General features: G+C 36.6%; 1 protein-coding gene across 1 annotated transcript in view; it reads left to right on the forward strand.

Moving 5' to 3' along the window:
* SEMA5A (semaphorin 5A) overlaps window positions 1-26,537 on the forward strand; it is a 237,658-nt gene that overhangs the window by 198,506 nt on the left and 12,615 nt on the right. Inside the window, exons 16-19 of the mRNA XM_080582364.1 lie at window positions 3,902-4,127; window positions 12,607-12,825; window positions 21,828-22,044; window positions 25,032-25,187. Of these exons, the coding sequence (XP_080438490.1) occupies window positions 3,902-4,127; window positions 12,607-12,825; window positions 21,828-22,044; window positions 25,032-25,187 (818 nt within the window). The remainder of the gene's footprint in view (window positions 1-3,901; window positions 4,128-12,606; window positions 12,826-21,827; window positions 22,045-25,031; window positions 25,188-26,537) is intronic.

Below are 26,537 nucleotides of genomic sequence, written 5' to 3' on the forward strand. Positions count from 1 at the left end.
AACATGATCGGGGCTTATCTGCCTTTTGTTTGTTTTAGTTTGAAAATGCTTCCTAAAGGGATACGACGTTTCTGTAATGAAAATAAATGAAACATTCCTTTTTTCAAATTCAGTTAGTGATTCTCCTAAACATATTTTTTAGCCACTGCAAGATAAATGCAGTGATATCTTTCGGTTCTTGAAGAAGGAAAGGGTATATTGGTCCTTCAGGAAACTTGTGTTTTGACGTGTAAACAAGGATCCCTATAAACGGAAACAGGTTTTCTCTAGAGTTTTATAACACTGTTACATTCATTTTGACCTTTGTTTTGATTGCATGAGAGAGCTGTCCTTTCCTTTAACTGCATATTACTGTTACAAGCTCAAAGCTTGGTAGAAGGCTCAGATTCTTATATCTTGCAGCCCTATCTTGTCCCAGGTGAAACACTAGACCATTCAACTTATAAATCAGTAATATTGTTTTCTATTGGTGTTTTATCTTCTGAAAAATTAAGTAAATATTTTGGTCCAGACAAACTGAAGCGTGGCAGGACGGAACAAAGAGCAAACAATTTATAAGTATTTTTAATCAATAGACTGCTCAGTGATTCCAAAAGAATATTTGAGAATACTATATATTAAAAGTAAATCATAAAACATAACTGTTGGGCCAAGTATATTTGAATAGGATGTTAATGTTGATTTAACTGCCTTGTCTCTCACGTCAACAGATGAGAAAGAAAAATACAAATGAGAACAAAAGAAGTGTATTCAACCTACTGTATACATCAAAGACATAAGAGTCTGTAAGGAGATAATTCTCTCCATAGTATGTGCAATATGAATTGAAATAGAACATATTATCTGATTATTATTTTTACATACATATATATAAAGAATTGTAGTTCAAATAAGGTAAGATTTTAGCCTAGTTTCCTAAGGAAATTGATAAAAACAAACTTGAACTAGAGGTAAAAGTCTAAGAGATAGTAATATGCTTGAATTTTTTTTTTTTAAAAAAGACTATTCAGATGGCATCCAAGAAGTGTATTAGCAGCAATATTCAGAACATTGCCACTAAATTAACTGCTTCCTCCTTTGCTTAGTTTTAATTGAGAATGGGTTCATTACATAACTCTCACACTGTTTTTCATTACTTTCACCTGTCTACACCATATCCACTTCAGAAAGACTTCCCATTTCTAGCAACTTTATTTTTGATTGAAAAATACAAAAATCACCAGCAAACAAGGAACTGAAACTTCTATACCACTGTGAAATAACTGTGCTGAAACTAACCTTGTAGAATCTACTTTACTGATTGAATTATTCTTGCTTATATACTACTAGATAAAAAGTTTGAATTTTGAGATATTTGTACATAATACAGCACTTCTCCCAGATTGATATTGAATTTTTCCAAGGCATTTGCCTTCACAATTGGAAAAGCTTTGATTTAAAAAACTGAACTCCATGGCAAACATTAAATGGAGTAAGAACTGGCTCACTGACAAATTGAAAAATGTGGTGTTAATGGACAGATATAAATGACTGGGGATGTTTTTAGCAGGGTCTGCCTGGAATCAGTTCTTGGGTCAATAGCACTTAACATTTTTATCAACAGTCTAGACAGTGATATAAGACATCTTCAGTAAAGCTTGATCATGACAGAGATTCTTGAGGTAGTAAATAATATGGTAGACAATTGCAGAAGCTAATAAAACATATCTTAATATTGCCAAACACCATCCTTTTGTGTGGGATAGGAAGCTACATGAAGTTGTAAAGCTACGATTTAGAAAACAACAGGTTATCAAAGATAATTGGGTCTACTTAAGCTCTTTGTGCAGTGCTATGAAAGGAAAAAGCACTAATGTAATAATGTATGTATTAAAGTCAGACTGTCCAGCAGAACAAGGTCATGATTGCCTGTGCATGCTGTATTGGTAAGACTGCTTCTGGAGTGACAATTCAAATTTTGTCCAGTCTTAAGAAACATAAAGAAAGGGAGACATAAGGATGCACAGGACCTACAGATCAATTTTAAACCCTACAAAGTTTTAAAAATTTCAGTTTAGTTTATCATTATGTATGAGTGCTTCAGCATGAAAAATGTATTTGTAGGTACAGGTCGAGGTCAGTATTGTTGATAAAGGCACAACAAAATTCAGTGACTGAAAAATTAAATTAAGGGGAAAATGCAGCCTTGAATTAACTTGAAATTTGCTAATTCTGAGGATTACTAAATAGTGTAACAGCTGATACAGGGAGATGATAGAGTCGTCAGTGCTAGACATCTTTTTTAAAAAAAGAGAGAGAGACAGAAAAAAAAAAGAAAAAAAAAAAGAAGCAAGTTGCTCTTGCTTGAAAGATGCACCATAACCCAGCTGATGGAGAGGACCGCACATTAGAGGTGAATAAGCAGTTGGGATGGCAACCTGGGTGCTTCTGGCTGTTCCTGGGAGCTGTTAATTTTATGAGTTCTTTTTAACTGTTCATGTGCTGTGAGGAAAGCAGTCACACATGTTTTGTTCCCAGTCTTTACATTAAGACTAAGACATATGTGATACAGTAAAACGTGATTTAAGCAGTTGCATAAAAGAGTCATGAAGGAATTATTTCCCCTGCTATATGCAGAGCCAGATAGTTTGCTTGTTCTTTGCTGTCTTCTGATCAAGAAACCAGTCAAGGCTGAAACTCAGATTTTGGAAAGTTTAATCCAGTCCTCTGCACTCTGAGGGGATCCTCTTTCATAGATGTTTCCTGGGTATGCATATGGTCACTACTGTAGTGATTACCAGGTTTTAAGCTGGAAAGGGACTTTGTACAGCCTCGAGGAGTGAACAAAAGTAGTCCAGCTGAAAACCAGCATAAGCAAGAGCATCTAGCAGAAATTTAATGGCTTGGGAAGATCTAAGATCTCTTTCTTGCCTGAAGTAATACAAAATTATGAAACCAGGAAGTTTGCCACAAAATAAAAGTCCTTCTTGCCTCATACTGTGTGACTTGAACACAGATCTGGGTTCTCCAGGGCCTTGCTGTGTTAATGGGGCAGGAGTTTCTAGGGAATAATTTTTATTCCAACTCTATTAGATAGAAAAATTAGAAAAGCTTTCAGGCGAACAAGTTTGTTTCAGATCTGAAATAGCAACATAGAATTTAAACCAAAATACAGGTTGAGAGCAATTACTCTCAGACTAATTAGATGTGCTTATAAGTTAGACCATTTAATACCAGAAGAGATAGTAGACTAAAGAAAGTATGAGATAAAAAGGCTGTTATCTCCATGGAAGGTGAGGAGCAGGTAATCAATTGCCAGGTGGAACGTGGTAGTATCAGCTGGGGTTATGGAAGAAGGAGATTATTATAGTATGTCATATAACTATTATTTCTAGTGAGTCTGTAGTTTATGGTATCTAGTGGAATTACTAACTTAGTTCCTAGGCTCCTTTTCAATAGGTACTTTCGTCTGAAGAGTTCTCTAAGAGGTTGGAGATAGTGAAATTGTTTTAAAATTGTTTTTCCATTGGTGCCTATTCCTTTTTGTCCTTAATAATTTGTCAACGTAAATTTGTTCTGACATTTAATGGTTGTTTAATTTCATCCATATAATTTACAAAGAATTTACATTCCATCAGATAAGCATGTTGTGTTCTGATAGGTGAATGGCAGGATCTATAGATTTTGATGATACTCAGAAGGCATATATTGTCTTTCGGTCTATTTGTCTAATAAGAGTATTGGCAATTCTGTATTTGTTTCTTATGTGTAGTCTGTTTCCTTTGATGTGAATCAGTCTACATGGAATTTGCTTCTGCTGATTTAGCAATGCTGGGCGTTTTGGGTAATACACACCACAGATTATTATTATTTTTTTAAGTCATGTCTAATGATTATAATCACTATGACCATTTTCTTTCAGGAATATCAACCTTGTAACACCAATGCCTGTCCAGAGTTAAAAAAGACAACTCCTTGGACACCTTGGACTCCAGTCAATATTTCAGACAATGGTGGCCACTATGAACAACGATTCCGATATACCTGCAAAGCACGCTTGCCTGACCCAAATTTGCTAGAGGTGGGAAGGCAAAGGATCGAAATGCGTTATTGTTCCAGCGATGGCACCAGTGGGTGCTCGACAGATGGTAAGCAAAGATAGTGTGGCTATACAATGCCTTATGCTAGTGAAGTGTCAGCAGTTCCATTTTCATCATGTGGAAGTTTTTGCTTCTGCGTAAGAGCATAGATAATGAAAAGAAGGACATAGTGATCACAATGGGGAATCTGGCTTGTATTTCTTCCAGATGTAGCTTCATCATTCAGATTAATCAGGTTTCTTTTACTGCTTGCTATGAGATTTGCCAGTTTGTTTTAATATTTTGCAGCAATCTGTGGGCAATTACAGGGTATCCTAGTTCTCGGAGTATTCTTAACTTCCTTATACTGCCTTGGCATTTTTCTGTGGTAGGGTTTGTGCAATACTAATGCATTTGATAAATATTTATCTAGAATGTATAGTATTGATGCTGAGAAGAACTATTCACTCACTAATGCTGAAGTAATGTGTCAGATTCATGCAGGTGTTTAACTAAATAAGGAATTTATGAAGTGGATAATTTCAGTTATAAAAGTTTATGTTATGCTATTGCCAGCAGTTTCAAGTTCTGTTTATATCTGAGATAGCAAACTGAACTCCTGCAAAACTCTTTTCAACTCTAGATGACTTTAGATTGGAACTGTTTTATTTCTGAATTTTATTCTTTCCCTAGCAGCCACACATAATTTTTGAATAAATGTGTGTGTATACATATAAAAATAGAACTTCAGACAATCGCTATAGGTTTATTAATATATTTAATTAAATGCCTGTCCTTTATTACATTTTATTTATTATATAATATAATCAGTATTTATTTTTAAGTATTATAGTGGTATAAGGAAATATTGATACTTAGTTATTATAGTTTAATATATATGCACCTGCTTTCTACTTACATAGCCTTTTTTATTTTTACAACAGCCAGGTCAGCTGAAGAAAAAATTGCAACTAAAGGCATTTGGCTTATCAAAGGCCACAAAGAAAGAACTGTTGCTTGGAAAGCCTTGGGCTTTCCAATTTTTTATTATTTTTTTTCAGACAAAATTATGAAAATCAATGTTAAACACTTCCCTGCCTTTCATCCTGTTAAAGACCTTTATTGATTCATATGACATCTGTGACTCTAAAGAGGGCAGGATGTTAGTAATTTCAAAACAAAACATAATAATGACTGCATGAACTAATAAAACAAAAGCATGGAACTCCAGATAAAAATTAGTTGCATAATTTGTCACATCCATTTCAGCCAATTTAGTCTCCAATTTTCATTTTCTGTGTCTGGATAGCAAGGCAGGTTTTGGCATGGAACAACTTTTGCAACAAGTGCTTCTATTCTCCTTTTTCATCTAAATTAAGTTTCAAACTAGCGTTTAGCAAAGATTTTGGTCTACTAAAATTGATGTATGATTCTCATAGTAAATGAGACTTTTGGGTGCTGACGCTGATCTTTGCTGTCTTCCAGGAGTTTGACATCTATGAAACTTTTAAAAAGTTTCATGAGATTATATGAGAAGGAGAACTTTATTTTTTCTACCAGGTGATACAGAATTAGGAGAATTATCACAAGAACTATAATTACATCTATATAAGATTATAGATATATTGTCTGACAGCTGAGATGTCAGCCCTTAAGAATGGAATACACTCAAGCCAACTTGCTACTTAAAGAGCAGGTTAGTAGGACAAAACAGATGAAGAGCCAGCTTGCCCTAGATCATATTGCTATAAGAAAATTAAGCATGGAGACACCTTCCTCAGTTCTGTCGTTATGATCATAAATGCTCTCCTGGAGCTGGGGGCATAAGGTGTCCTTTTCCTACAAAACAAAGTCAGAAGTATCAGTGCCTGTGTTTTGTTAAATATGGCCTTCAGGCAGAGTGCAAGAGACCAAGTGTGTGGAGTCAAGGGCATTCTTTGTCTGATTAGCTTGAAGATTTATCTTTCAGTTCTGAACATCAGATTCCTGAATGTACTGATGTTATAGCTTATTTGTTGCATCTTGGTGCAGCTGCTGCTTTGCTTCATTTGGAAATCATCCGTCGAACAATGAATTTTTTTCATTGAAAATCCAAAACACAGCATCATACAAGCCTCAACGAAGAAAATTAACTCTATCACAGACAAAAACATGACAGGGAGCGACCCTGTTGCACAGTAATTGAAGTGTTCATCAGAGAGAAGCATCTTTGCTGATTAATGTCAATACTACTGAATATTTAAATACTTAATATTGAGCAGTCAACAAGGCAGAAACTAGCATACATCTCCATTCTTCCTAGTGAGTGCCCTCATAGCTCAAGGGAGGGAATAGTATTACTTGCTGATGTGATGAAACTTATTTACTGCTTCTAAAGTGCAGGATCCAGGAGCATTTTCCTGCTCCCAGGTTAGTGTTTGGATCAATACACCATGCCTCTACTGCTCCTTGATTTCATGGGAAGAAAATACATGAATAAGAGAGTCCTGTAGTGTATCTATAGCTTTTGGAACAGAAAGAGAAACCCAAGAGAATGGGAAACCATGAATTTTGGCAGACACTTTCACTGTTTCTGGCTAAATAGCAAGGAAACATCATAACTTACTTCTACCTGACCAGATCCTGGATACTATAAAGCATTCTTTTTGTTATCTCCATGTTGAAATGCACCAATTTGCTGGCTTTTGTAAAGGTATTAATACCAGTACAGCATGCCTGGCATACCTTATTACCAAAGTTTTGTTCTGCGAAGATCAGTTCTCTGTTCTTTGCAGAAGAGAGCCATTAGCTAGAAATTTTCTCATTGTCTATAATCTCCCACTGTGTAACTGTAGTCATACCGCATTAAACAGAATCATGTTTCACTGTCAGACACTAGCAAAGAAAACTTTCTTTGGAGTGTGAGTTAGAGGTAGAAATTCTTGCCAGGAAAACACTGGACTCCTGCATGTGGTAAGACTTCTGTCTAAATCAACCAAGTAGTAGCATTTGCACACAGTATTCATGCTTTACAGACAGGTTTGACTAAGAGAAAAGAAATGAACCTTTTGTTCTCTGCCTTTGGCTTTTCATATGGTGCTCACACAGGGGACAGGCAGGTATTCCAAGTAAACCAAGAGAGATTTTGTACGTATCTGCATACCTTAAGGCAAATGTCTATACAATCCAGCATTAAAACAGTCTAAAAATTACATCACTATATGCTTCATTGTGTGCTCATGAAGCATGTTAAATATCTAAGTTAAACATAGTAATTTACTCTGTACAATTTTCTTATATATAAGCACTATTAATTGTATTGAAAACATAAGCATTAAGAACAAGGGATCCATCTGAACATAAGCACATGATATAAGGGGCAGAAATTACCTTCTGGAGGTACTACTTTCTCTCCATGGTGTATACTCTTGACTTTGACCTGGCCATAGTAAGGTGAAGTTAGCTTCCCAAATACCTTCAAAATACCTTCACAAAACAAATAAATAAGAAGGCCCTTCTAATTTCAGTCAGTTTGAAAGGGTCTTCTATTTTCTTTTACTTTGTTTTGTTTTGTTGTTGATGTTGTTTTTATTTTTGTTTTATTTATTTTTGTTGTTGGTGGTGGTTTTTGCTTGTTTGATTTTGTTTTGAGAGGGAGAGGGGAAGAAGAAAATCTGAGGAAAACACACAAGATCTTCAAAGGAGAAAAACATATTGGGAAACCTGAACTTAAATTCCCAGCTGTGACTGCTTTATCTATGCCAGACTTAACAGAATTATTATTTTTGAAGGCAGGTTGTAATTCTGTCTCAATAACTGTTTGGGTTTTTTTTTTTTTGGCTGCAATGTCTTCTACATTAATTAAATCCTAGTGTTTACTGTAGTAAATCTATACTACATTTAGAATTTAGTACAGAATAAAACAGGTGCTGATAATCTACAATGTCCTGTAGTCAGGAGGAGTACATGTTGAGATGTTATCTCGTACACTGTTTTAGTGAAGCTAAGCCATGGTATTTTGTGATAAGAACAAAAACAACTGTGAAAGTTAAAACTAAATTTGAGATCAAATTCAAGTTTGATTGACAAACAAAAATTCTTTAATGGAACTTTAGGATCAAATATTTAAACACAGAAAAAACAGGTGCAAAAAGTAAAATTCTCATGGTGACATAAATATCCTCCCTCTGCACACTGTTTTCTTTTAAAATGTTACCCTTGCATTGCATTTCTGTTTTTCCTTGCATTTTACCATTTGTTTTTACAATAGAAGTTTTTAAGGTTTATACGTTTTTTATCAGTTATAGGTATATACGTGTGAAGTTATAAAAGATTTATGCTTCAATGATATTTTCAGATACTAGCAGAATATCTTCAGAAAATTACAACATTGAAACAATCTTTGCTTATCTGTTACCTAGAATCATAGAATTATAGAATATCCCAAGTTGGAAGGGACCCATAAGGATCATCAAGTCCAACTCCTGGCACCGCACAGGTCTACCCAAAAGTTTAGACCATGTGACTAAGTGCACAGTCCAATCGCTTCTTAAATTCAGACAGGCTTGGTGCAGTGACTACTTCACTGGGGAGCCTGTTCCAGTGTGCAACCACCCTCTCTGTGAAGGACCTCTTCCTGATGTCCAGCCTAAACTTCCCCTGCCTCAGCTTAACACCATTCCCACAGGTCCTATCACCAGTGATAATGGAGAATAGGTCACCTGGCTCTCCACTCCCCCTTGCGAGGAAGTTGTAGACTGCAATGAGGTCCCCCCTCAGCCTCCTCTTCTCCAGGCTGAACAGGCCAAGTGACCTCAGCCGCTCCTCATGTCTTCCCCTCTAGGCCCTTCACCATCTTCGTTGCCCTCCTCTGGACACTCTCAAACAGTTAAATGTCTTTTTTGTACTGTGGTGCCCAGAACTGCACACAGTACTCGAGGTGAGGCCGCACCAGCTCAGAGTAGAGCGGGACAATCACTTCCCTCGACCGACTAGCAATGCCGTGCTTGATGCATCCCAGGATACGGTTGGCCCTCCTGGCTGCCAGGGCACACTGCTGGCTCATATTCAACTTGCTGTCAACCAACCTGCTGCACTTTAAGCAATATTTCATGCTGTCTTTAGAAATTACTCAGGATACTTGAATTTTGGCTCCAGATTATTTTTTTCCCATAGTTACTAACCTAGCCTGCTTGGCTAGTTGAGTTTTTATTGTTACATTTGAACAGGAGGCATAAATCTGCCTTGAAACTAAGGCATAAATCAGTTGAGTAATATAGTTAATCAGGTGTCTCTGGGGAGACCAGAATTGAGCCCAGCACTCCAGAGTAGAGAGGAAGGACCACCTCCTTTGACCTGGCAATGCTCTTTCTAATGCAGCTCTAGCTGATGTTGACCTTTGCCACAAGGACACATTGTTGGCTCATGGTCAGCTGCACCCCCAGGGCCTTCTCCACAGAGCTGCTTTCCAGCTGGTCAGCCTCAATGCTTACTGGTGCATTGGGTTTCTCCTCCCCAAATGCAATACTTTCCATTTCCCCTAGCTGAACTTCATGAGATTCCTCTCCGACCAGTGGCGGTGCAGTGCAACCATCCAGCATATCAGTCACTCCTCCCAGTTTTGTATCATTAGTGAAATTGCTGAGGGTGCATTCTGCCCCATCGTCCAGGTCATTAATGAAGACATTCATTGGTCCTGCTATTGACCCCTGGCATATACCACCAGTGATTTGTTTCCAACTGAACTTTGTGTCACTGACCACAAACCTCTGAGCCTGGCCATTCAGCCAATGTTCTGTCCACATGACCATCCACTTATCAAGCCCATACTTTGTTGGCTTGTCTATGAGGATGTTATGGAGAAAAGTGTGAAAACCCTTATTTAAGTTAAGTAACATCCACTCTTTTCCCCTCATCCATGAACCTAGTAAACTCATTGTAGAAGTCTACAAAGTTGGTCAAGCAATATATAGTTTAATTTTTCCAGAATGTAAAAAGATCTTGTTATTTTTAATATCATTAGTGTCACAATGTTATTTTTTCTGTGCACTTTCTGCTGAAAGAAGTTCTAAAAGCCCCTCTATGAGCACTATGTAAATTACTGCAAAACTGTGGAAAGATGGCTCCCTGTAATAAATATTCTAATGCCTTTTAAAGAAGAAAACACATGGGAACACTTGTGGCAGACCAAACTACATGCTGAAAAGATTTGTTAGGATATTCTTGTGTTTCAGAGCTAAACTACCTCAGAGTTTTCCCTTAGATGATTTCCCTCCCCATCTCCCAATTTAAATTGCAAGAAGTTTAATATCATAATGACAAATAAGGTCACACATTTTCCTTAGGACTCAAAAATATACATTTATCCTGAAGAAATGTTTTCCGAATATGCTAGTAGTGGTATTAAGTGGTGCATGCTGAAGTGTTTTATGAGGAAAACGACTGGCAATCTAGTCTGATTAAGAACGCTTTTCCCATTTTCTGCACTGCTGTTAATTTAATAGCTTGGAAAAAAAAAAAAAAAAAAACAAAAAAAAAAACCACCCTTGTTTGAAATCCTGGTATTGGAAAAATACTATTATTTTGGTCTCGCAGGTCCCTGTGGGCTTAATCTTCACATTTTGATGACTGAAATGATGCAAAGTTAAAAAAAAAAAAAAAAAAAAAAAAAACAACTGAAGGGCTCTTACAGAACTAGAAAGTGGGCCTGTATTCCTGTATTCATAATTCCTGTACTGTTTCTGTGTAATTCCTCCCATTTTAGATTTGAATCTGTGTCATGTTTCTTGAAATGCTGCTTTTAATATCTTTGTGTAATAAAATCTGGCTCAGCAGGAGAGAAATAGTTACCCTCTGTAATCACTGAGAGATTTTACCCATTTTTAGTCATTTTTATATTGCTGTTCTTCTGGTTTCTTACTAATCACAACAGTTTCTTATTACATGTATTTCTGTGTCACTGCATCATCATTCCAACGCTGCCAGTTCTTATCAAGTGTTGAATAAAAATATGCATCGTCTTTTGGGATGATTATGGATGTACTTCTCAGGGCAGAATTTAAGCAGAACTTACTTAGGTAGAACTTAATAATGCCATAAGCACTGGCAGAAATGGGGTGTAATTGCCTCTCTTCTGGACACCACAAAAATGGGGCTCCTCCCATGCTGATTACGCATTGTATGGTAGGTGCTCAGTCCAGGACTCCTGCCAGGCAGTCTCTTGACTGTATTACCTGTAGCTGTTTCCAGTTCTTGCCTCAGTCTCTCTCCTGTTTCTGTAGCTCCACTTCACTCTCCCATGGTGCCTGTGCTTGGGGGTAGGGCATAAAACATTTTCTTCAAAACACAAGTTTGTTCTGCAGTGTAAGTTACAAACAATTCTCTGGTTTTCTCCACTGTTGGTGATACTGTTCATCTGTACTTAGCAATACAGAAGCTCTAGCATAAGCAGGCAGCCATGTCCTCTGCTGTTTTAAGTACCATTCATGGGACTTTCTCTCAACACAACTAATTAAAGAAGTGCTTATAATAAAAGCAGAAGTTAGTGGTCCACCGATCATTGAATTCCCAGTGTTGCTAGCACTGGGGAAAGTGAACAGCTTTAGCAACAGTAGGAAATCCCAGTAGTGATGCCAGAGATGCTTTTGGTGTTGGTGCTTAGAGATAATGCTACAGCTCAAGAGTGAGTCCAATGTTGTTCTGAGTATAGCTGATGGAGTCTCTTTCCAATCAGGACCAACCCTGTAAGTGACAAAGATAGAGCAATTAACTGCAGATACTTAGAACTTCACCTGGGCTACATCTAAGCATATCGTTCATATGACGTGAATGAGATTCTGTGTGTTTTCCTTTTTTGATAAATAATAGACTTCAGTTTCCATCACTGTTTAATCTAATGCTTTTTCTCAGAACTAAGCTCTATTAAAAAAAGTTGTTTTCCACTTCCCAGATTTTTATTTTCACTAGAAAGTATTCTATCATGTGTGTCTCCAAAAGGCTGATTTCTGTATGTGGTTTAAAACACTTGGCTCAGTGGAATAAAACTGTTTTTTAAACTGGCAAAAAAATTGCTCTTCATTAAAGGGCAGTGTCACTAGACTTTGTTGAACTATAGCAGTGCACTGTCAAAAAAATGACTATGGTTATGACAAATACAATGCACTGTTTTCAAGGAGACCCATGAACCTCTGGGTACGGCAAGTGGTAGTGGAGAATGGCTGGATAAAGAAAGTGGGTAGATCCCAGCAATAGGACCAGAAGTGGCTTGATGAGTGGTCACAGGCAGCTCAGTCTTGTCTTCTGTGCCAGCTTCTTGCTCTAAAACAGTGGCAATAACTCCTAAGAGACGGATCCAGATCTTCACTGTAGTTCTGTGCAAGTGATTATGAAATTTCTATTATGGAAGAAATTCCTGAGATGAACCTAAGGCTTGGCTTGTAAGATTAAGAGACAAGACCCTGCTGGTCATAGTACTATTAGAAGCCTAGGAGTAAATTTGAGGAGGAGAAGTTTGTTTGAGGATGTGATGTTGTTTTAATTCTGTATTTTTTTTCAACATTTATTTTATTAGGATTATCAGGGGATTTCTTGCGTGCTGGAAGGTACTCTGCTCACACCATCAATGGTGCCTGGTCACCATGGTCTCCATGGTCTCAGTGCAGTCGTGACTGCAGTAGAGGTATACGGAATCGCAAACGAGTCTGCAGCAATCCTGAGCCCAAGTATGGTGGTCTTCCTTGCCTTGGTCCATCTCTAGAGTACCAAGAATGCAACATTTTGCCTTGTCCAGGTAAGAGTCAACTGAAACAAGAGAAGTATGTGAAAATAATATAACTCATCCTCATGGCGTGTTTTTATTTGTTTGTTTGTTTTATGTGGTTGTGTTGGGTTTTATTTTTTTAAAAGTAAATTACAGCTCAAATAATTCTTTTACCAGCTGTTTTCATTTCCAAGGAAACAAATTAGCAAATTAGTCCAGCTGAGCTTGCCAAAAGTCTACACAGATATTTCAGTGATTATGTTCTATTGCAAAATACACGTTTATGATAACTGCCTATAGCAGTGAAGCCCATTGTAGTTTATGTTGCAGAAATATCTTTAAGTAAGGTGAGTACTCATCTCAGACAGGAATGGTTAAGTGATAAGTACCACATGGAAATCCCTTTTTTTGGTTACCTTTTCAAGAGATCATGTTTCTTGGCCTCTAGAAAGAGAGATTTTCTTTTTTGCTCAGTAATGCGTTCATACCCCGTGAAACTGTGACAGCCAGTTATGCTGAAGTGGATTTGGGTAAGATTTCTAAGTGATGTCAATAAGTTTATCATCAACAATATTAAAAGCTATGTCATCTTTCATTTTTGAGTAAAAATACAGCTTTAATAAATAAGCTCATAAGAGAAAAAATACCTTATGAGAAAACTGCCCTCGTCTTTATTTAAAGTAAAAATATAACTTTCATTACAGTGATTGATAGAATTAAATCTGCTAGCTTTTGAGTGTAGAGCTTCTAGCAAATAAAGTTCAGGACTGATCACCAAAATTGATGGTATTTCAAGCAGGCCTTAGATTATTCTTGGAAGCTTGAGCTTCTCCTTTGTTGACAGTTGTTTTATGATTCTATAAGAAGGATTGCAAGTAGAATATATGTTTTCAGGAAACTACTCTAGGTTATAAATCATTTTTGTATCTTAGAGATTTGGGAAGAAAAAAACATCTTGGTTCTAGTCACCTCTCACCCTTCATAAAACAGACATCCAAATTCAATGGCTTTTGAGCTTTGCAGAAGGCTTTGTGGAAAAAGAAAGTGGAAGAATGTTGTTGAGAACAGATGAAGAAAAGAAAGTGAAATTGGAATAGGAGAAAAGAACTCAAGGTACATTAAGTAATAAAAGAAGGATAACTATTGAGAGTCTCAGTTCTTTCCAGTATCAATAAATAAATTTAGAAATAAGCTTTCCTACATCTCTAATTATATTAATTATGTATAACCATGCTGCATATTTTATTATTGAGTACTTGGAGCTTTTGACATTCAAGTATGAACCTGAAGGATTACTATAGTAATATACAAGTGCATATACATACATATATATATTTGTGTGTTTGTGTATATGTATATATGTATATTACAAGTTAAAACTGCGTTCTGTAAACACACACATGATTTTTTTTAGTATGAACATTTTGTCCAATCTCATAACATTCCTTATGCTTGGTGAGATTCAGACAGCCATTTTCCATTCTCTGCATCAGAAACTAAGCAATAGATCTGTCCAGAAGACAGGACTTCCCTTTCAGGAAGATGTAGTTTCTTGAAAAACATATTTCCTTCTTGAATTAAGCCTAAATAATGTGCTTTGGCAAATATTCTACAAAACTGCAGTTCTAAGACCATTCTGGCTGCTCAGTGACCATGAACTTCTATGCATTTTTATGCCTAAAGGAAACAGCAGTATTTCTTGGCAACTCTAGGTCAGGGGCAGCCTCCATCTCTCTTCCTGGTGGCTCAGATCCAAAAGGAATTTCTGTTGCAGATCCCTGCTTCAATTTTGGGCAAAAGCCCACTGAAGCCAGCAAAGTTCTGAAGGAGACACTTGGGCACAACAAGCTAGCACTTTCTGGTGAAATTCTCTTGCAGTACCCAAGGAGGAGGAAAGTAGCTTTCACTGTTCAATTAGCAGCAGACTTGGCAGACCCCATAGCAAGGGCACAGGGGAGAGCAGCCAGCAAAAGAAACCATGGTTAGGTCAGTTTTCAGTCTTCTCATTAACCTTTGCACTAGGCAAGTAGTTTTTATTTCCTGGGTGCTTGTGTTCGGAACAGGTATATGTAGTCATTCTTATCCACACTGTCTAAGTGAGTTTCTGAAATGTCCCTTTAGGCTTTGATCATACAGCCCTTGCAGATGTTACTGAGAAAGGTTGGTGTAGGTGTAGATCTCATGGTATTACTACCTCATTTATAGTAGGCTATAAACAGATGCAGGGACTGAGCAGAAATAGATACGTCAGGCCTTTCTTGCCATTGTGGGCACAGAGGAAAAAAAAAGGGGACTCTGCAAGGTTCATTCTTGCCTGTGTAAGAAAATGGAAGTGCAGACAGAAAGGAAAAGGAATGTGATGGAATTTTGTTCTGACCTCGACACTAAAGTGTTGTCTGTAGTACTAGAAATAAAAAATGTAATGAAGAATTTGATGCTTTTTAAGGTTTACCTGAGCTTCCTCAGGGTAAGGACTGCTTCACATGTTCCCTGCTGGCACAAATCTATTTACTTATAGTTCAGTCATTAACCTTTCAGAGATATTCAGATTAGCACGAAGGAGCAGGATGGCAGCCATAAAGAAGCAGTCCTGTTAATTCTGGCTTAGGTTCTGCTTTGCTACCCATTTCGCATGTTGCAGACAGGATCAAACCCTTACTATATAAACTAGTGAAAAAGAAGTGATTGAGAAAAATACCAAACAGTGCCTAAGTCCTGCTGAAAGTCCATAGACTTTGCGCATCTAAGTCATTTAAATTGGGCTCCGTGGCATCCTGGAAGATACTGTGCCCTGAAGTACTGACACAATGAAAAAGTCCTTGGAGCAATCATCAAATGTACAAGGCTCTTTTGTCTCATTAAATGTCTTTCAGCATAATTTTAAATATACTTATGAATAGCCAATAATTTATTATTAAATGTACTGCAGGCTCCCATAACTTTAAGAAAAAATACTGAAGCCAATTTGAACCTGCCTTCAGCAGCTACTCCTAAATCATTCTTGAGGGGAGAGAGAAACTACTGCAAAGTTTTTCCCACAGCTTGTAGCAAAGTAAATAGTCCACTGAAGTGTGGATTGATAGGATTTACTGGACAGATTAATTTTTGTTCATAGTATTCAACAGCTGAATATATAACAGCAAATTGACCGGCGCCAGAAATTTACCAGAAATTAATTGTACCCAGGCCCAGAAATATGATTTGTCTACATTGTACAAGTTTTAGAATGATCCTTCACACAATTTTGGCTTCAACTAACTAGCAGTCTCTCAAATAATCTGCAGAAATAATCTAGGATTTTAGTGTAGGATAGGACCTATTCACAGTACTCAATTTCCATGCAGCCAAACTGTTTTGAGGAGCAAGAGAATTTGCACTGTTGTCTTGCACTAACAAATTATCTTTTGGCCCTGTGCCTCATCTCTTTTTTTATGTCCCAGAAAAGTGGTGAATAGAGTCAAGCTGGCAAGCATTGAAGAGTCTCAATAACTATAGAAAGATTCTGTAAATACATTTCTGTTTTCTTTCAGTTACTGATATGTGGTCAATATAAAAATAAAGGAAACTATAATCAAGCATACCAAGATTTTTTTGTTCTTGGGAGCTTGTGAGATATTTACATCACAAAAAGAAATAGATGATGAAGAAAAGCATTGTTTGAATGGTAAATTCTGCAGATTTACAAAAATTACAGGAATATACTAACTAAAAGATATGCATTTGGAAATAATAAACATAAGGAATTCACAACATTACAGATCTCTCCAGTTATTACTGTAAGAAATGACATTTTTTTCTTCATTTTTGTTTTACTTTGTTTCTTGTTGCCTTATCTTTTGTTCTTTTACACAAAGAGATGCTTCACCAAAGTGCCTTTAATTAAGAGCTTTAAGCATAGCTATCTGAATGCCATTTTAACTCATTGAGTGAGTTTCTATCCCATCTTTTACTCAGAGCATACTGGTGGATCAGAGGTGGAAACGGACGGTTGTTGTCTGTGATTTGAAATTCTGCTACTTCATGCCAATATTTTGAGATTTCACCAGTTTCCAGTTCCAATTTTTTATCATAGTATGTTTAGTTTGGTTTAGTGATGATGTTTTGCTTGAGAAAATCAGAATAGATTAACTCCAGGCCTTCATCAGTAAATGTGCTAACAATAGTTTCAGATATAAAAAACTCCCTGAAATACCATTTCTGGAATTTATGCATCCCCTAAAGCCAATTATTGCTTGCTGCTTTTTTTCTTCATTATTGCTTTTATTATTTTTTTCTTCCTTATTCTTTTTTTCCTTGCAGTCATACTTGGCCAGAAGGCAACAGGAGTATATTTAAAGGAATGGACAAAATTATCCCGCAGTCAATAAATCTTGTCTCTGAGGCTGCTGAAGTCCATCTCTCCATAGACATTGATCTCTCTAGGCTTCCTCTGTTGCCAGTGAAGAGAGAGCTGAGCTGCCTTTTGGAAGTATCTATTGCTCTTCTAATTTAAGGGTCTCAGCTACAGACTTAAACCCAATTTGATCCTTAGGTTTTGTTGTTGTGCTTTCCCTAGAAGCATTACTTTGCTCTCTGTGTTTCTGCACTACACTAAATTGACTGTTTGTTTCATCTAGCACTGCTTTTATGAATAAAAGGTGAATGTGGCATCACAGAAACAAGACTTCGCCTTTTCAAGCTTTGATGTAAAAACTTCTTTCCCACAGTAAAACATATGCAGCCATACCCTTTAGAACTAGGAAAAAGCATTAGACTATGTGATGTGGAATGGGATGATCCCTGTGTGCCTGGATGGGGGCAGTACACTCTTAGGTCTGTAAACTGCTCAACAGACAGTGCCCCCAGATTTAACTCAGCTGCTGTGAAACACACCAGCTGCATTTCAGTGGGTGTAAGAGACTACTGCCCCTCAATTTATATTCCATCATGCATATAGAAAAGACTGACTGACATTTCTCACCATTACTTATTCTCTTTTGCTACACTTTCAAAAAGATGAACATGAAAAGTTACAAACCTGAAGTCATAGACAAAACAAAAAACAAAAAACAACAACAAAAAAAAAACAGGAATAATTTTGTTGGATATTTAAATTTGAAATAAGACCAGACAGTATATGAAAAAGCCCGCAATCCTGTCTCTGTCATCATGAAAGCAGGTGAGGCCAGTGTGTGGGCCCACGCTTCTTTCCTCTTTCTTATAAAATCCATGTGCAGAGGAGGATATCCAGTTTACTAGTCTCTTGGAAAATGTCCAGCAGCGTGGATTTTTTATCATGTCCCCAGGAGATCATGTTTCTATATACTGTTTCTCCCTAGAACATCCTTTACTCCATGGCTTTTTTTCATTATAGTAAAGAAATATGTATTAATCGTGACATAGTCAGCAGGCAAAAATTTTTTTGCTTACTGCAAAAGAAAAAAACATTGTTTGAGAGCACCCCACTAGCTGAATAGGCCTCCTTCCAAAAGGAACAAACCTCAGGAATTGTCAGGAAATGTAAAGACTGTTTGTATCTTTCATTGTGGAACTTCTTTAACTACTTTATTTTGTCCAACAGGTCTACAAAAGTGTTATGTAAAGAAACTGTAGTGACTGGTATTTTCATTGCAGCTTCATATTTTTCTTTCTGTAAGAAACAGAAATAATATTAAGGACTCCATGACAAAAGGAAAAAACAAATTAAAAAAAAAAAAACAGCACACACACACACACAGACAAAACAGATGGTGCTGTGTTGCCAAGCAACTTTAAAGAAAGATGAAAGAAACCACAGAGCTCTATTTATGTCTTGTAAAAACTGAAGCACTAAATATCGACTCCTTTGATCTTATTAAACCATGATGATGTTTTATCATGCTCTGTTGCTGAGAAGGAAAATTTCTGGGGGCAAACAAAAGAGGTAGTTATGATAGTCCTTGAAAGGCGTAGAAATTTAGGATGGCAGAATGTCCGTAAAGAGTTGCTAAGAAAAACAATTATAATTGCACCATCCAGCTCACCCATGATCGAGTTTAACATTCTCTATTATATTGTCTGTCTTTTCCTATGTGCTTTAGACCCACTTCTCCATTTACATCTGAAGGTTTATGGTATAGTCATGACCAGCATAGCTGTGGAGCATGGTGACATTCTCGGATATCACATCACTCTTTGTTATTGGTCATGTATGGATAGACAGCAGATGACAGATTCAAATGCATGCACATTTGTAATTTTCACTATCATCCATTACAAAATATGTAGAAAATGTTGGGGACCATGCTTCCATTACTCTGAACAAGGCACAGGGAATGTTTGCAGACAGTTTATCTTCAGTCTGTGCAATCTTGGGCTGTCACTAGATTTCATAAAGATCTATGTACAGCAATGGAAATCCATCTGATTATACATTTGAGCTAGTAAAGGATTTATTTTACACTTAAAAAAAAAAAGAAGAGAGAAGGAGTATCTGGAAAGGTAAAGGCTCAATATCTCATGAAATGAATAGCTGGGTAACAGCTTCTGCTTTTATTTGATAACATTTAAAAAAATAAGGGCAAGTTCTGAATAAAAGATATTGTGTATTTTCTTGAAATTGTTATAAAATTACACAGTATATTTCACCAGCGCTGAAGATAAATAACCAGTGGCTTTGTTAGATATGAGCTTGCATAATACTGCATTAACAGAGTTATCTCAGGCAAAAGACATATTTGTTTTCCAGTGGGTATATGAATGAGAGAACAAGTCAAGCATTCTAGAAAGATGCAGTATTTATTTATGGTAGATGGTGTAAAACTCTCTCATACATCTGTATAGCTAGATGATTTGGCTGATAAATATATCCTGGAAAAAAATAATGTAGCATCCGTTGAATTCCTTAACAATCTAAATAATTTATTTAAAATGCCATACTCGGAATATAGCACCAGATTCCCCAAATTCTGTCTATCCAATCAGGCTATTCAGAGTCTAGATACATCACTTGCAAAAGTTTTTACAACTGCTCTTAGCAAAGAAGTGTCAGCTCTCTTCTTCCTTGATTGATAGGATAATATTATAAAAATACAGAGAATAAAATGATACATATTCAACAATTGTGTTTACAGGATTAGTTAACTAACAGCCTTAGGTATGCATTAGTGAATCACCTGTTTGATTAGCACATGAGAACTTGAGGGTATGCTGTATCTGAAATTACTTTCATAAATGCGCATACAAGTTTTAATATCAAAATAATCACATTCTAATAGCTTGTTTTCTCACTGTTGCAGTCTTTGCATGGAAATCATTCTACCTGACTCACAGGGTGCATTTGCAATATACAATGCTACAAAAACAAAATGACAAAATGAGTCTTTTTTTAATGTTTTACAATGTGTCCATCTAAGAGAGAATTTAAATGCAAATGCTACATAAATATTTTCATTTAAGGGTTGTATGTTTGTTTGTTTAGATTTGGAATCTCTTTTTCATTTGTAAGAGACAATTATGAAATAGCTTTTCAATAATCCTGTGGAAATGGTTTTACCCCTTGAAAGGCAATTTGATTAATCGAATGGAAAGGATCTGACTGAGTCATTGTGAAATGCTGTATGAATGTTTTGAAGACTTCAGTGACAATGTTTCAATGAAACATAAAGTCAGGTCTTACAAGGAATGTCTCAAGTGCACCACAAAAATTGTGTATAAAAAATGTGTACTTCATATTTTTAAAAGTAATATATAATAAGTTTCTCTCTTGTGTGCTAAAATGCCCACTGCTGCTCTAAGGGGTGGGAGCTAAAAAAGACAAATGCTATGCTCAGTTCAGGACCCTGTAGTACTTTACTGGTAAATTGCCATTATTACATACAGGGTCTCTTCTATGACTGTCAGTTAAATTACACACACTGTATTTCTTTCAATCAGGTGCAGACATGGCAAATCACTTCCTTACTTAAGTAATAAGGAGGCGAGTGAAAACACTTCAAACAGAGGTTTCAAAATAACTTTTTTTTTTGTAGGGTATTGATATTTTGATTATTTATTTATTTATTTATACACTAAAATTGAAAGAGAAATGAAGAAAATACTGAGATTATTTGCAGAGGAAATGCTGTACCAGGGAAAAGTATGTCTGACTTTGTCATGTGTCTGTCTCTGGCAAATGGGCTGCAATATGGCCATAAATGCCAGAAATATGTCCTGGAGTACTAGCTTTAAGGACCGAGGCTACAAAGGACCCAATTCAGGGCAGGCAATCAGGTGAACCTTCTTTAAAAGCCTGTCCAGTGACCACATTTTGAAAGCCATCTGAGAAATGGGTCTCCTGGGAAATCCGACCTGCTTTTCATAGGAATCTTGCGAAAACTGAGCCCATAAATGGAAAAGAGTTTGACATACAGAAATCAGTAAATACTAATGGATTTTATTCTTTTTTCTTTTTTTTTTTTCAACTTGTGTTTGAAACTCAAAGTGACAACTCCTTTTTGACATTCTTCTGGTGCTTTTTGATAGTACTGGCATCATTCTGCTACTGGCATCTGTGCTAGAACTATGGACTGTAGCATTATAGCGGCCCATCAAACCCTACAACTGTGTTGGATCAATTGAAATGGAATGTACAGCTAAAGCAGTCCCATCTGGGTTATGAAACAAAACCTAGATTCCACAGCCTTTCTTTTGATATTCTGGGGCTTAGTTTTATTTTGTGATTGAAAATTTACTTTGGGCTTGTAACACTTCTGCTAAACAAGCATTGGTATTTTATTTCCTCACAAATTAGAAAAGAAAAAAAATGTTATCTTAAATCTATTATGCTACTCTCTGGAAGTTTATTATGTGAATAAGTAACAATGATAGACTTCCCAGTATACGAGTAGACTTTTAAAGATGTGAATTTAGTAATTTTGTGGTATGATTCAATTCATTGTCTTAAGTGGGAACTAAAAATGTCCAGTAGTTTCAGTAGATTATGAATTAGATCCACAAAACAAGAGAAAGGATGGGCCATATTATGCCATGTAACACGTTAACTTGGAACTATAAGATATTTTGTGTCTTTTCAGTGGATGGAGGCTGGTCTTGTTGGTCATCTTGGTCAAAGTGCTCAGCAACTTGTGGCGGAGGGCATTATATGAGAACCCGCTCCTGCACAAATCCAGCGCCAGCATACGGAGGAGATATCTGCCTTGGACTACACACTGAAGAAGCCCTCTGCAACACACAGCAGTGTCCAGGTACAGCAAATCAGCCCATGCCGCTTTGTTCTTTGTGTTCCACAGAGTAAGGCATTTTCAGTTGGGCAACATTGATGGGCTCCTTGATCTATTATTTAGGAGCATATTGTTTCTCTCCTTTATTAAGTGCACAATCAGCTCTTACATGCTACAGTAAATCAAGTAACAGTAGAATATGACCTATAAGAGACCACCCCCTCCCGTCTCTGTTTGAAAATTATACTAGAATTACCATTTAAGTTACCAGGTTCTGGTTCTGGATAAACTAAAAGTGTGTAATATTTGAAGAGGTTCACGGAAAAGGTTGGGAGACTTCTAATAAGAACACCACAAAAAAAAAATATGCTTTTGTTTTAATAATAAATGTTCACAGCAATTGAATTGCTGAGGTTGCATATTCAACAGCAGGCATATCACAAGGTCCTTCAAGCAGCTAACACCTTACATCAACCTTTGTTTAAGTGTTTTCATATAAAACACAGAGCAAGCCTTAATGGTCTTTGTAAAATACGTACTTCAACTTTGAAGGTTAAGGAGCAGAGATTCTTTTTAAATAACTGCAAACTATTTACTAAAGGAAATGTCTCAGCACTCCTTCTAGTTGTATGGCATTATGGATCTTGACTTTTTCTGTAAATTTGACTATTTTTTTGAACCATATTAAAGGAACCTGAATATTTAATGAAATTTATGTCAGAAATAGAGAGTAAAAATATACACACATTTACACACAAAACAGATAAAATCATGAGTTTTTCGAAAAGGCAGTGGGAGAGATTGTTTTCAGTTAATGCTGATTAATTAAATAATAGACAACAGTCAAAGGAAATAATTTTAAGCAGCTCCAAATGCCAGCACTTGCTTCACTGACAGTTCCTAGACTTCATGGCAAAAATATTCTGCTCTGATGATGAAGTTGTGCATGTGAAGGCACAAGCTCCATTAATGGATCCTATTAATTGTGTTGAACAACACTTTTAGATAATTTCCTTTTCAAGGCACTGTATGTCCTGGAGCAGAATAGAAGTACATACTTTGTCAAAATTAAGGAAAATGCTACATTCTGTTGGGTTTAAAAAAATGCACAGAAATTAGTTGATGATTTGATTTTTCAAGACAAATGGTATATATTTGTATACAAAAGTTACATAGCTGCCTTGAGATCCTTAAGGAATCTTTAAAAGGTCAGAACTAGCGTGTTCATTGTACTAGTATTGTAGCTCTTTCTCTTTCATTTATTCTCTAGTGACATTTTTCTAGAAATGACAGTTTTTAAGCATTTATAAACAATCTCTTCATCTTGTTTTGACCTTCTGGTTACCTGAATTTTGGAGTAGATGGTGGGTGGAAGAGGAAGTTGGTGTCATTTTAGTTCAAGAAAGTGCAAATCTTTATAAAGCAATAGAATTTCAGAGTGAAAATCATTTATCTCACATTTCTGTGATGTTTTATTAATATTTCAATCTCCTTGAAAATTTGCCATAGATTTTGGAAACAACCAACTGTTAGAACAGACCTTGCCTCATGTGAACACTATAGATTTCACAAATTTTTTACTGTTCCTATTTCATATGGGTATGGTACAAAACTGACCCCAGTGCTATCCATGTCAGGTTTGGGCAGACTTTTGCATCTCTGCCCAGCCATTTTGTTGTGGTGAGGATCATATGGCTAGTGATTGCTGCTAGTGCCGGTCTGGAAGTACCATTGGTGGTGACATTTGCTGCTTGATTGACATGCTTAATATAGTGATACTTGGAATCTATGAACCACCAACCAGCACAGAAATGCATGTAAAAAAATGGAAATTATTTCAAATGTTTCATAAGTTATGAAAAGAGCAAAGATTTATTGGCATTTGAAATAGCATTTTTTTGGCAAAAGAAAATGAGCAGAAAACTAAAATTACCAGAATCCTGATATCAAGAACTTTTAAGGGATGTAGAGAGTTAATTGCAAATCCAACTGAAAGTATACAACTGTGCACTTAAAAGAAGTAACTGTCTTGCAAAATACACTGTTCTGTCAACCTTCATTTTAAAAGTTTTATCATCGTTTGTTTTTTTCTTTTAATTTATCTAAATGGAGTCACATAAATATGAATGGAAGCACTGTGCTATTGATCCACAGAGGTTTATAGGCTGCTTATCTGTAAGTGTAATCAGTTGCAAGGGTGTCTGTAATGTAATGAATAAAGCAGTATTTTATATGTAAAGTATTTACGGCTGCTGTAAGAAGGCAAAATATATTCTGTCCTTGAAGTGCTAACTCACACATGCAAATAATGGATAAAGCAATTGAGCATTTAGAAATGATGGTGTAGTTCTGCATGGAAGAAATTTATGATTTTCCAGACTGGTGGCCTGATCATTCTGAGGTACCTTCTTCACCCAGGGATCTTTTAATAACAGCTTGGACTTAACCTGGCCTCAAAGGCCAGCCAAGACTCTGCAGGAAGAAGACGACAACTGAGTAAACGTTGCCATGTTAGAAGTGAAAAGCAGTTCCAGATTAAACACCTCTCCTGTCTACCCTCGTGACTCTTGCAGAGAATTCAGGAGCAAGTGGAGAGGAGACTGTTTGATGTGCAAGAGAAACTTAAATACTTTGAAGATAAAGAAATCAAAGGGATGAGGCAGAATAACTGAGTCTGTAGCAACGCACATAAAAGCTATGACTTCAGCATCTCCACGATGACACATACAGTAGCACATTTGAAATGGCACATCTACCAGTCATATATACCTTAACTCTGTGATTCTCTGAGCTCCCAGAAGTGGCACTCCTCAAAGTACAGGTTTGATACCAGGATCCACAATTACAGGGATGTCCATCTCTCTCACGCTTGTACTGGTGTGCCCCCTCTCCTCTTCTGCAGTTTTGTACACCAGATGGAGCTGATCCACATGGTGCTGAACCCACTGACCACCTGTGCTCTAGTTCCTGCACTGCACCATGGGACTTCAAGATGTAAGGGACGTGCCTTGTATTGCATATGTGGAAAGGTCCCAAATCACATAATGCCTTTTACAGGACCCGCTGTTCAAAACATCTCCACAGAAGACTTGTGCCTAAAGGGCATGCTGGAACGGCAGCTTTATCCAATCACCATGATGTAGCCCAGCATGATCCATACCCTGAGGTTCCTATGTTGTCACAGGATGCAACAAGGAACCTTGTCAGCCAAGAGTACGTTGGACAAAAATATGAGGCTATAGATTGAAACAGCAACAAGCTGCATTTAGGATTCTTGTGAACATTTTGGCAGCTGCTGATTATATCCCAATTAGTTTGGGACTGGACAAATGTATTGGCTTGGGTTTAAGCGTGTTGTTGGTTAGGAAGTGAATGTCTAATGCTGTCATGGAAAGCATCTATTGCTTGATATTTTTCAAAACTGCATTCTCAGTAATTCCTATTGGAATCTGCCAGTTTCAGACGACTGAGAGTTTTCATCTACTTTATGGCCAAGGGGAAAGTAATGAGTAACTACAAATCATTTCATGCAATGTACCGAAAGGGGCCCAAACAGTACAAGACTTTCCTGGCTTTCCACCTGATTCACAAGAACTGTACAAAAGCTTCATGAAGTTTCCAAATTATTTACAAATTCCAGTGTTCTTCAAACATCAAACAAAATTTAGCTAATATATGTTACTATTATTATTATTATTATAAGTAAAAAAAAATAGTAAATTTGCTTGGTACTGACATAAAATCAATTAAAATTTTTAAGTAGAAACAAACTTGGTTTGGGATACTAAGACTGTTTGATACTAATCTGTGTCAAAACCGTAAAACATATCTCAGTGGGAAAGCTGATGGAAGAAAGAAAAAAGTTCAACTGAGATCTGTCTTCTGCTATACATGCCAAACTAAAGACTCCTATGAAGGCAAGACTTGTGCTTGAATTGTAAGAAAGTAGAGCTCAGTTAACTCACAGCATTTCATGATAATGAGATCAGATCACTTAATTTAAGTGATGTAGTCTTAAATCGCACAGTTATGAAATAGAAATGTCTTAATCAAAACCACATAGGCAGAGGAAGAAATCTGAATAAATGATGGAAGCTGATAATGAACCCAGTGGGGAAGAGAAGGAAACAAAACAAGGTGCATATACTTTATGAGAGCTCTTCTATCTACAGTACAGAAATGGACCTGAAATTAAATAATAATAATAACAAAATGTCCAGAAGATGCTGTCCTTTGCCTGTTAGGTAAATATTCTCCTTCAGATCTGGATTACATGTCTCTATACCTGTCATTGCCATTTGTCAGGTACATAAACAAAATACAATGTTGTTGTCCACCCTGAAGACAGGCTGAAATTAGCTCCACAGCAATCAGTCTTTCTGTCTCCACCGTGGGGTCACAGAGAATCCCTCAGGCTTCTTCCTTCCATGTACAAAGGCTGTGGCAGAAGCCAAAATTGTGATACTTGGGTGAAAAATTTACCATTGAACTCTACATTTTGGAGACCTCTGCCAGCTTGTCCAAACTGGCTTTTTTTTTTTTTTTTTTTTTTTATTGTAATGA

Source organism: Anser brachyrhynchus, assembly GCF_964034855.1.
Source record: "Anser brachyrhynchus genome assembly, chromosome: 2".
In the NCBI taxonomy this organism is placed as follows: Eukaryota; Metazoa; Chordata; class Aves; order Anseriformes; family Anatidae; genus Anser; species Anser brachyrhynchus.